At 43.4% G+C, this 12,135-nt stretch overlaps 1 protein-coding gene and 1 pseudogene across 1 annotated transcript; both read left to right on the forward strand.

Moving 5' to 3' along the window:
- Window positions 1–351: 351 nt before the first annotated feature.
- Window positions 352–1,212, forward strand: LOC148141770 (heat shock protein 30C-like; annotated as a pseudogene).
- Window positions 1,213–4,211: 2,999 nt separating this feature from the next.
- On the forward strand, window positions 4,212–5,171 carry LOC122539669 (heat shock protein 30C-like). The gene has a single exon (XM_043674663.2). The coding sequence runs from the start codon at window positions 4,212–4,214 to the stop codon at window positions 4,998–5,000; it is 789 nt and encodes a 262-aa protein (XP_043530598.2). The 3' UTR covers window positions 5,001–5,171.
- Window positions 5,172–12,135: the final 6,964 nt, after the last annotated feature.

Raw genomic sequence — 12,135 nt, forward strand, 5'->3', positions numbered from 1 at the left:
TTGAACAAACCTCACTTTCCTGCACAGACTCAGCCTTCTGCTCAGCTGTCAATCATTAACATTGCCCCACCCATCTATGATGTCACTGTCTGAGTACATTCCAGAAGCCTGTGGATACCCTCCAGTGGGTGTCACTGAGTCGAGTCATTCTTGTTTCAAGTCAGGCTGAGATGTGACGTCATGTATTTTCAGCTCAAGTGTGATAAACCCAGCAAACTTGAGGTCATTCTGGAAATGTCTGGATTTCTGACAGTAGAATATATAAGGTGTGAGCTCAGAGTGCTGCAGCAGATCAGAGACTGAAGACTGGGAGTTCACATCAGTCAGTTTGAGGGAAGTGAGAGAAGAGGCAGAGACAATGCTGAGCTATCGGGCTTTCCACCCTTCACGTCTGTGCCAGCAGCCTGTATACACACTGGCGCCTGTTGCACACAGGCTCTGGGAACCACTTGAATGTAACATGTGGGAACAGGTGGAAGAAGCGAGAAAGGACATGAAGTTCATCCATCGAGTTCTTGAGGAGCTGACAGCAGAATGTTTTGGGGAAATACCAGGAACTCGAGACAACAAATCTGATGCTAATGGAGAAGGTAAAAGACAATCCGAGGACAAGGATGGAGATGGCTTTTCGGTGTCCCTGAATGTCCAGCACTTCTCCCCAGAAGACCTGAGGGTGAAAGTAATTGGAAGAAAAGTGCTGGTGACAGGAAAACACGAGAAGAAATGTGATGATGGCAGCGGCTGTTACAGCTACAAATATGAAGAGTTCAGGAGAGAATTCCAGCTGCCAGAGGATGTCGATGCTGAAGCTCTTCGATGCTGTTTGTCACAGGACGGTCGGTTGAAGGTTCAAGCCCCGCGCCTGGCACTGCCAGCTGTGAATGAACGGACTGTACCCATCAACATCACCTCGGATACGATAACCACTCCCCGGCTCAATCCTGACCTAGAGGCAGAGAAACAGGAGAGTGGGAAGGATGTGGGGATCAAGAAAGCTGAAGAACAGATGAGCGGTTAAGACTCTGTTACAATGAACAGCTGAAGATGTAATAATTGTTCAAATGCAGCAATGAATTTCTGTGAACGTGAGATAAAGTGATATTGCTGTCCAATTAATAGTTTTCAACTTGGAAACCTATAAAGTGCTGTTATGATGTTCTTGTGGTTTATTTTTGAATGTATATTGGAAGAATAAATACTTTTGAAATTTAATTATAATGATTCTGCCTATTTACTTGATAAAAAGAAAAGTGATGTATCACTCTAACTTACATAATTCTCATTTAAGGGAAAGAAGTCTTTTTTACTTGGATTAATTTAAAATACAGAAACAAAATGAGGTGGTCACGATCTACCTATGTCTGAGCTCAGGTCTGTCAAAGATGTCAAGCTACTGTGAAGAGACTGTGCTGAAATAATTGTGTACACCTCAGTCTCAGGGATAATCCCTGCAGCGTCACTGTCATGAGCAACAACAGGTTGTCGTCCAACTCAGACACCAGTCTGTCCACTACTCAGTTATTGAACGGTGGGAAACACTTTCATTGTGGTTAATTGATCATTGTGACTGTCAGGGAGAGAAGGTGAAGTTACTTCCATCAGAAGCAACAAATATGTCAGTTTCTGTTTCAACAATATTAATGATACTACACACCTCAACATTAAAAATTGGAACAGTGTTGGGACCACAATTATTCACAATTTACAGAGATGATTTGGAATTGACAACCACGTGTAATGTCTCAAATTTCTCAGATAACAGTAAGATGAGTGGCACAGCAAAGTGGTGGACTGTGAAACTTTGCAGAGGAACTTAGATATTTCAAGTGAGTAGGTAAAGGTCTGGCAGAAAGAATGCAGTGTTACTAAATACGAGGTCATCCATTTAGGTAAGACTAACAATATAAAGGACTATGAGTTGAATGGTAAAACATTGCAGCGTGCTGTGATGCAGAGGGATCTGGGTGTCCCTGTGCATGAATAATCAAAGGCAGGTACAACACGTAATTCGGAATGCAAAAAGAATGTTGTCTTTCATTGCAAAAATGATTGAGTTTAAAAGCAGGAACGCTATGTTGCAGCTGTATAGGGTACTCGTGAGGCCACACCTGGAGTATTGAGTGCATTTTTGGTCTCTTACGTGAGAAAGGATGTACTGGAATGAGAGAGGGTGCAGAGGAGCTTCACACGATTGATTCTGGAGTTGAGGGGATTGACGTATGAGGAGAGACTGAGTAGAATGGGATTATATTCATTGAAATGTGAAAGAATGAATGGGGATCTTGTAGAAACACGTAATATTATGAAGGGAATAGATCAGATAAACGTAGAGAAGATATTTCCACTGACAGGTGAAATTGCAACAAGAGGACACAGACTCAAACTTAGGGGGAGCAGAATTGAGAATTAACTTCTTCACCCAGAGGGTTGTGAATCTATGGAATTCTTTGCATACTGAAGTCATTGATGCTACTTCAGTAAAGGTTTTTAAAGTTAAAGTAGACTTTTTTCAACAATGAAGGAATTAAGGGTTACAGTGAGAGGGCAGGTAGGTGGAGCTGAGGGCTCAAAAAGATCAACCATGTCCTTATTGAGTGACGGAGCAGGCTGGAAGGGCCAGAGGGCCTACTCCTGCTCCAAGGTCTTACGTTCTTATGCTATTATGTACATCAGTAGGTCATTCCACCCATCAAACGCGTTTCTGTATTCCACAAGGTCAACAATGATTTAATGGTGGACAGAACACTGCAATCCTGCCTCCCAGGTAACTGATCACTCCTTATTTAAACAACAATCTGTACAAAGCCTCAAATGCATTCAATGCTGTAGCCTCCAATGATCACTGGGGAAGAGAATTCAAACTGATAACCCCCAAAAGAGTACAATTCTAGTGATATGTACCTTCGATGGGCAGGAACTTATTTTTAAACGAATCCTCCGACTCCAGGATTTCTGCTTGATGTGACACATCAGTTTAGCATATACGATATTACCATAGACCCTTTGAATCTAATGTTTCAATGAATGGTCCCTATGTGCAACATCAGGAAGATGTGTAATATTTCCCTCAATGCCACTCAGAAACTTGGTTCCATCAGCACATTGACTGGATCACACTGACTGACAAGCAAGTGATTTACAGAACAGCAAGAAATATTAACGATCTCAGTAGCGCTCGTGTAGAAGCGAGCAATGCCACAGGAGATCCATTACAAACATATTACATGCAGTGCAATTGTCAGAAATTCTGAATTAATATTGAACCTAAATACAGTTAGTTATTCTCCTACGGTTGTGCTATTTCTTGTGAACTGGAAAGGACAATGTTAATGTGAAGAGGGAGCAGATTCAAAGGCCTCTCACAAACTGATATTGTACGTACACTTGCTAAAACAGAACTTGCAGAGTTTTGGAAAAGATCATGGGAGGTGTGAGTAATTGGATAGTGCTTCCAAAGGGATACCACTGGCCTGGTGGACCGAATGGCCTTGTTTGTTGCTGGGTCGAGCTGAACCATTTTTTGCACAATCTTCACTTTCTATGCAGTAACTGGAAATCCTGTACCAAACCCATTATTTGCAACGACGTTTTATAATATTAAAGCTTCATTTTGAGCTGTTTCATTTTCTACTATACGTTATCATTATCACAAACAAGGTAATTGGCTGCAGGCAATCAAGACTTTACTGATCTTAAAGAAAACTCATTTACATTTCCCTCTTTCTGAAACAGATCAATATCACTGTCATATCAATAAAGTCACTGAAAACAGGAATATCAGAAAAACTAACCACTGCCTCGTCATTCCTGCTTGTCATGAGTTGTTATTTCAATAAATTATTCTCCTCTGTGTTTGAACAAACCCCACTTTCCTGCCCAGACTCAGCCTTCTGCTCAGCTGTCAATCATTAACATTGCCCCGCCCATCTATGATATCACTGTCTGAGTACATTCCAGAAGTCTGTGGATGTCCTCCAGTGGGTGTCACTGAGTCGAGTCATTCTTGTTTAAAGTCAGGCTGAGATGTGACGTCATGTATTTTCAGCTCACGTGTGATAAACCCAGCAAACTTGAGGACATTCTGGAAATGTCTGGATTTCTGACAGTAGAATATATAAGGTGTGAGCTCAGAGTGCTGCAGCAGATCAGAGACTGAAGACTGGGAGTTCACATCAGTCAGTTTGAGGGAAGTGAGAGAAGAGGCAGAGACAATGCAGAGCTATCGGGCTTTCCACCCTTCACGTCTGTGCCAGCAGCCTGTATACACACTGGCGCCTGTTGCACACAGGCTCTGGGAACCACTTGAATGTAACATGTGGGAACAGGTGGAAGAAGAGAGAAAGGGCATGAAGTTCATCCATCGAGTTCTTGAGGAGCTGACAGCAGAATGTTTTGGGGAAATACCAGGAACTCGAGACAACAAATCTGATGCTAATGGAGAAGGTAAAAGACAATCCGAGGACAAGGATGGAGATGGCTTTTCGGTGTCCCTGAATGTCCAGCACTTCTCCCCAGAAGACCTGAGGGTGAAAGTAATTGGAAGAAAAGTGCTGGTGACAGGAAACCACGAGAAGAAATGTGATGATGGCAGCGGCTGTTACAGCTACAAATATGAAGAGTTCAGGAGAGAATTCCAGCTGCCAGAGGATGTCGATGCTGAAGCTCTTCGATGCTGTTTGTCACAGGACGGTCGGTTAAAGGTTCAAGCCCCGCCCCTGGCACTGCCAGCTGTGAGTGAACGGAACGTCCCCATCAACATCACCTCGGAGACAACAACCACTCCTCGGCTCAATCCTGACCAAGAGGCAGAGAAACAGGAGAGTGGGAAGGATGTGGTGAACAAGAAAGCTGAAGAACAGATGAACCGTCATAAGACCATAAGACAAAGGAGCAGAAGTAAGTCCTTTCGGCCCATCGAGTCCACGCCGCCATTCAATCATGGCGATGGGCATTTCAACTCCACTTACCTGCATTCTCCCCGTATGGCTTTGTTACAATGAACTGATGACATTGTAATAATTGTTCAAAAGCAGCAATGAATTTCTGTGAATGTCAGATAAAGAGATATTGTTGTCCAGTTAATAGTTTTCAACTTGGAAACCTGTACACTGCTATTATCATTGTTCACGTGGTTTATTTCTGTATGTATATTGGAAAAATAAATACCTTTGAAATTTAATTATGATGATTCTGCCTATTTACTTGATAAAAAGAAAACTGATATGTCACTCTAACTTACATAATTCTCAATTAAGGGAATTCTGTACGAGAGAAATTATTTTAACTTAAAGAGTTTGCTATAAATGAGTGATTCGTGGCCAACTATTCTTCAGCTTTCTTGATCCCCACATCCTTCCCACTCTCCTGTTTCTCTGTCTCTTGGTCAGGATTGAGCCGGGGAGTGGTTGTTGTCTCCGAGGTGATGTTGATGGGGACAGTCTGTTCATTCACAGTTGGCAGTGACGTGAAGGGTGGGAAGCCCGATAGCTCTGCATTGTCTCTGCCTCTACTCTCACTTCCCTCAAACTGACTGATGTGAACTCCCAGTCTTCAGTCTCTGATCTGCTGCAGCACTCTGAGCTCACACCTTATATATTCTACTGCCAGAAATCCAGACATTTCCAGAATAAGCTAAACTTATTTAGATCATGCCATACAAAGTGCATTAGGTTGATAGAACAGAGTAAGAAATTCAATGTTGCAGCTGCAGAGAAGGTGCACAAAGAGTGAGATCAACATTAAATTTGAAAGTTACTGTGTTTACAACTCTCTGTTGTTTCTTATGGTCCTGAGCAGAACAGTTACCGTACCAAGCCACGATGCATTTGGCTAGAGCGTTTTCTATGGTACACTTATAAAAATTGTTAAGAGTCATTATGGACATCCTGAATTTCCTTAGTTCCAGAGGATGTTGAGGTGTTGTTGTGCTTTCTTGGCCATTGTGTCAATGTGGGTGGACCAGGATAAATTGTTGGTGATCGTCACTCCTACGAACATGACGATTTCGACCATCTCCACCTCAGCTCCATTGATGCAGACGGGCCAGACCCTCCACCTTGCTTCCTTTGCTGGGTTTATCACACATCGGCTGAAAGGAAATGAATGTCTCATCGTGTTGGTTTAAACAGGAATGAATTGACTCAGTGACACCCACAGGCAAATTCCAGCTTCTTCTGGAATCTATTCAGCACAGATGAGAGGAGTGGTATTAACTTCCAAGAAATTAGATTATTGTAAATGAAGCAGCAGGGACTACACTGGTGTGAAGTTGAGAATCTGGCCAATTAGTTGTGAAATCTATTACATTTCTAATTTTATCCCCTGCAGAGCTATTAGTTTATTTGTTTTGAGCATGTGTTTCACTGCAGTCTGTTACCAAAGTGGCCCATTATTTTACAATTTTACAATCTCTGAATACTTTTATTAATGGCTCAACCTGTGCACAGTTACTAAGCATTAACTTTCATAAAACTTTCAAACTTCAAACGGTATTTGTATTGTAGAGGAACCATAATGTTAATTTAACTGCATTCAATATAAGACTGCCATCCCAGCAGCAGCGCTGCTCATTGCTGTTGGTGGATAAATTACATTATTAGCTAAGTGTCATGTAAGAATGGTAATACCTAAACTGTGCTGAAGATAATCAGGGAAGAGAATCAGGAAAAGAAGAGGAGACAGTTTGAGCACTTAGATTAATGTCGATATATGTGCCTGTCACAATTATTCTTAAATATTAGAGGAGATTAAAGAGGTAGATGTTGAGAATTCAGAACTCAGTGCTGAGCAAATCTGCAGAATCACAGTACACACTATAAAAGTCAACTCAACTCATCCATTGGTTAATTATTAATATAAGGCATGCTGCCATCTACTGGAAAAAGCTGCAGACCCAGGACAAAGTGAGAAAGATTCTGGATTAGTGGTGCTGGAAGAGCACAGCAGTTCAGGCAGCATCCAAGGAGCTTCAAAATTGACGTTTCGGGCAAAAGCCCTTCATCAGGAATAAAGGCAGTGAGCCTGGAGCGTGGAGAGATAAGCTAGAGGAGGGTGGGGGTGGGGAGAAAGTAGAATAGAGTACAATGGGTGAGTGGGGGAGGGGATGAAGGTGATAGGTCAGGGAGGAGAGGGTGGAGTGGATAGGTGGAAAAGGAGATAGGCAGGTCGGACAAGTCCGGACAAGTCATGGGGACAGTGCTGAACTGGAAGTTTAGAACTAGGGTGAGGTGGGGGAAGGGGAAATGAGGAAACTGTTGAAGTCCACATTGATGCCCTGGGGTTGAAGTGTTCCGAGGCGGAAGATGATGCGTTCTTCCTCCAGGGGTCTGGTGGTGAGGGAGCGGCGGTGATGGAGGCCCAGGGCCTCCATGTCCTCGGCAGAGTGGGAGGGGGAGTTGAAATGTTGGACCACGGGGCGGTGTGGTTGATTGGTGTGGGTGTCTCGGAGATATTCCCTAAAGCGCTCTGCTAGGAGGCGCCCAGTCTCCCCAATGTAGAGGAGACCGCATCGGGAGCAACGGATACAATAATTGATATTAGTGGATGTGCAAGTAAAACTTTGATGGATGTGGAAGGCTCCTTTCGGGCCTTGGATGGAGGTGAGGGAGGAGGTGTGAGCGCAGGTTTTACAGTTCCTGCGGTGGCAGGGGAAAGTGTCAGGATGGGAGGGTGGGTTGTAGGGGGGCGTGGACCTGACCAGGTAGTCACGGAGGGAACAGTCTTTGCGGAAGGCGGAAAGGGGTGGGGAGGGAAATATATCCCTGGTGGTGGGGTCTGTTTGGAGGTGGCGGAAATGTCGGTGGATGATTTGGTTTATGCGAAGGTTGGTAGGGTGGAAGGTGAGCACCAGGGGCGTTCTGTCCTTGTTACGGTTGGAGGGGTGGGGTCTGAGGGCGGAGGTGCGGGATGTAGACGAGATGTGTTGGAGGGCATCTTTAACCACGTGGGAAGGGAAATTACGGTCTCTAAAGAAGGAGGCCATCTGGTGTGTTCTGTGGTGGAACTGGTCCTCCTGGGAGCAGATCTGGCGGAGGCGGAGGAATTGGGAATACGGGATGGCATTTTTGCAAGAGGTAGGGTGGGAAGTGGTGTAATCCAGGTAGCTGTGGGAGTCGGTGGGTTTGTGAAAAATGTCAGTGTCAAGTCGGTCGTCATTAATGGAGATGGAGAGGTCCAGGAAGGGGAGGTAGGTGTCAGAGATGTTCCAGGTAAATTTAAGGTCAGGGTGGAATGTGTTGGTGAAGTTGAAGAATTGCTCAACCTCCTCGCGGGAGCACGAGGTGGCGCCAATGCAGTCATCAATGTAACGGAGGAAGAGGTGGGGAGTAGTGCCGGTATAATTACAGAAGACCAACTGCTCTATGTAGCCAACAAAGAGACAGGCATAGCTGGGGCCCATACGTGTGCCCATGGCTACCCCTTTGGTCTGGAGGAAGTGGGAGGATTCAAAGGAGAAATTGTTAAGGATGAGGACCAGTTTGGCCAAACGAATGAGAGTGTTGGTGAAAGGCTACTGTTGGGGATGTCTGGAGAGGAAAAAACAGAGGGCTTGGAGGCCCTGGTCATGGCGGATGGAAGTGTAGAGGGATTGGATATCCATGGTGAAGATGAGGCGTTGGGGGCCGGGGAAACGGAAGTCTTGGAGGAGGTGGACGGCCTGGGTGGTGTCTCAAACGTATGTGGGGAGTTCCTGGACTAGGGGGGATAGGACAGTGTCGAGGTAGGTAGAGATGAGTTCAGTGGGGCAGGAGCACCTGGACTTGGCGGGATAGGACAGTGTCGAGGCCTGGACTAGGGGGGATAGGACAGTGTCGAGGCCTGGACTCGGGGGGGATAGGACAGTAAACCAGGAAGAATATTCTGCTCTGATTTAGTTGCATTGGCAACACAGATCTTTTGACATGTGCTAAGTATATCTGTTGAGACACCAGTCCTGACAATGAAAGCTTATAAATGGGAATAATTGATGGATGGTTCTTGTATATTTCAAGTGCAGGGGCTGTGAATATTTCCTTTGGCAGCTTGCCCCATTGTGGAATTGTCCTTGGGGAAAAAAAAGAGTTGATGCACCATCTTAGAAACAAATGTGTCTTTGCAGTTTATGTAGATGGCGACTTCGTGGTTTGTGTCAATTCCCATGAGCCCACTCCATGTTTTAGAGAATATGATCAGTCTACTTTCTTTCCGTCGTGAGCTGTAGTAATTCCCATTCCCAATCTTTGCTCAAGGATTTACCACTGTGGTAATGCTGATTTGTCCAGTATGTATTTAGAATAATTTAATCTTATTGATATTGTGGCTGTATAAAGATTTGACACACAGCTAGCATTTTCAACATGTCCAACCTCATGATGCACTATTTTCCATTGTCAATTAAAAAGTCAGCACATTCAATTTTGGCTGAACAGTCAATTGTCGTTTAAACAATCAATCTCCAATGACTTCATAACTAATAAACAAAAATGTTCAAATATTTTTTCAGAAACTGCATTCTTGTTGTTGCAAGAGTTACCTGTCAGGCAAATTGTCATTTTGTATTTTAACTGCTTAAGCACTAATAATCTAGGATGATTACCTCAGCAAACAATGCCACACAATAGCACAAGGGTACTTCTAGGCTACAATGAGAGAGTGTGTAAAATGCAAATTATTTTCATTTATCGGTGATATTCGCATTTGCAACCATTTACTTCCTACTTAGGCCTTTGATTAACCAGCTACTTAATTCCTGGAGTAACCATTGCTATCTAAAGAACACCAAAGTTCCTTGCTCTCAGTATGGTCTATGTACAAATGCCACAGCTACAGGCAAAGTCAGCAAAGATCAGTTCTGGCCACCCTATTATAAAAAGCATTTTATTAAACTAAGAAGACGACAGAGAAGATTTACTAGAATGCTACCTGGACTGGAAGGCTTGAGTTATAGGTTGGATAGGCTGGGACTTTTTTTCTCTGCAGAGTAGGATACTAAGAGGTGACCTTATAGAGGTCTATATAATCATGAAAAGCATAGATAAAATGGATAGCCGTCAGCTTTACCCCATGGCAAGGGAATTGAAAACTAGAAGTCACAGGTTTAAGGTGAGAGGGGAGGATACAAAAGGTGGTGAGTGTCTGCAACAGGCTGCCAGAAGTAGTGGTGAAAGCGAATACAATTTTGTCATTTCAGAAACATTTGGACAGGTACATGATGAGAAATTGACCAAATGCATGCAAATGAGACTAGTTTAAATTGTTAAAACTGGGCAGCATGTGCAATTTGGGCCAAAGGGCCTGTTTCCATGCTGTACATCTCTATGACTCTATGTGTTGCACAGTTAAATGTGGAAATTGAGAAGTCGCTGCCCATGATGAGCCTTGGGAAGCAGCATCTTGTTATCTGGCTCTCCATTCAGGCAGTGTCCAGTTCCTGTGCTTGCGCAGTCAATACAAAGTAAAGCCACCAATACAATGTGAAGTCATTTCATTCCAAATCTAAGGATGTTAATAATTCACTACTACTACTTAACCTATATGGGACTGGAAATTAACTATTAAAGGTTTGCAATCTCATTCTTTCAGGTTTGCCATGTTGTTCGATTTCTTTTAATTAAGTGCTTTGTTTTAAAACATTTTCTCTCTCAATCCTTCTTTCACTGTCTTTATTTCTTCCTATATTTTGGCATGAAACTCGTTATTCTAAAGTGCACTTTAAATTTGTCTTTATTAAAACACAGTTTTGGAATAGAGACCAAGGAAATCAGGACATGAATCCTGATTGTAATGAAGAACATAAAAGGCAATTGGAAAATAAGGCCAGAGATGGTTGGTTTTTCTCTAGCGACGATTCTCCCCAGAAGAACTGAAGTTAAACGTATTTGAAAGAAAAATACTGATGAAAAGAAAATACAAGAAGGAAAGTGACGGCAGTAGCAAACTCCGAGTTACAAATATGAACATTGTAAAGAGAATTCCAGTTGCTGGCAGATGCCAGTGTTGTACTGCTGTTTGTCACAGGACGGTCAGTTAAAGGTTCAAGCTCCATGCCTGGCACTGCCAGCTGTGAATGAATGATAAGTGTGTATTCTGCATCCATTAGTTTTAATGTTAAGAAGATTATAAAGTGATATTGTGATTCTTAGAAGAATGCAAAGTGAAAAGAAGACTGGGGAATGGTATTAGGTGAATTGATCATTCAGAGGACGCAGCAGCCTTGATGTGCCAAATGGCTTCTTTCTGTGCTATAAGAGCTCTTTGAGCCATTCCAATTAGCACCACCTCTGATCCAGCGGATACTTTCCAATTCAAAGTTAATGTTTCTTATAGGAACAGCAGAAATCATAGAATCCCTACAGTGTGGAAGCAGGCCATTTGCCCCATCAAGTCTACACACCGATCCTCTAAAGAGCATCCCACCCAGACCCACGCAACTATCCCAAACCTGTAACCCCGCATTTTCCCATGGCTAACCCAGCTGACCTACATATCACTGCTCACTATGGGCAATTTAACATGGCATAACCCCTTGGCATCATGGTAGCTCACAAACCTACCAACACACTAAAACAGCAGCTAATTAACTTGAAAGATCCTATACAGGGAACAAGCAAAACTAATGTCATTTACAAAATACTGTGCAAGGACTGTAACAAGCAGTACATTGGACATACAGGCAAAAAAACGAGCTACCGGGATACATGAACATCAACTAGACACAAAACAACATGACCTTCTCTCACTAGTATCCTCACATACAGATAAAGAAGGACACCACTTCGACTGGGACAACGCATTCATCCTAGGACAAGCCAATAAGAGACATGCATGAGAATTCCTAGAAGCATGGCATTCCACCCGGAACTCTATCAACAAACACATTGAGTTAGACCCCATCTACCTTGAGAAAAAGAACCGGAAATGACATAACCACAGGAAATGATATCACCAACCCAAAGAAACCCAAACACATACATAGAAAGCAGGAATGATGAACAGTGCTTCGCCCAGAGGTCCACTGAAGATGTTACCTAATAGGGTGACGCAACATCTGGAAATGAACCTTCCAGAACCTCAACTTCTCAAAACTCGCTTAGCATGGTCAATCCACCTGACCTGCATGTATTTGGACTGTGGGAGGAAACCGGAGAAAACCCATGT

Source organism: Chiloscyllium plagiosum, unplaced genomic scaffold (genome assembly GCF_037043375.1).
Source record: "Chiloscyllium plagiosum isolate Xiang-an unplaced genomic scaffold, Cpla_swu_hap1 HiC_scaffold_32, whole genome shotgun sequence".
Lineage (NCBI taxonomy): Eukaryota > Metazoa > Chordata > Chondrichthyes > Orectolobiformes > Hemiscylliidae > Chiloscyllium > Chiloscyllium plagiosum.

Bases quoted from the DNA above. Each gene is read 5' to 3' on its own strand.
- LOC122539669 (XM_043674663.2), top strand. From the start codon at position 4,212: ATGCAGAGCTATCGGGCTTTCCACCCTTCACGTCTGTGCCAGCAGCCT.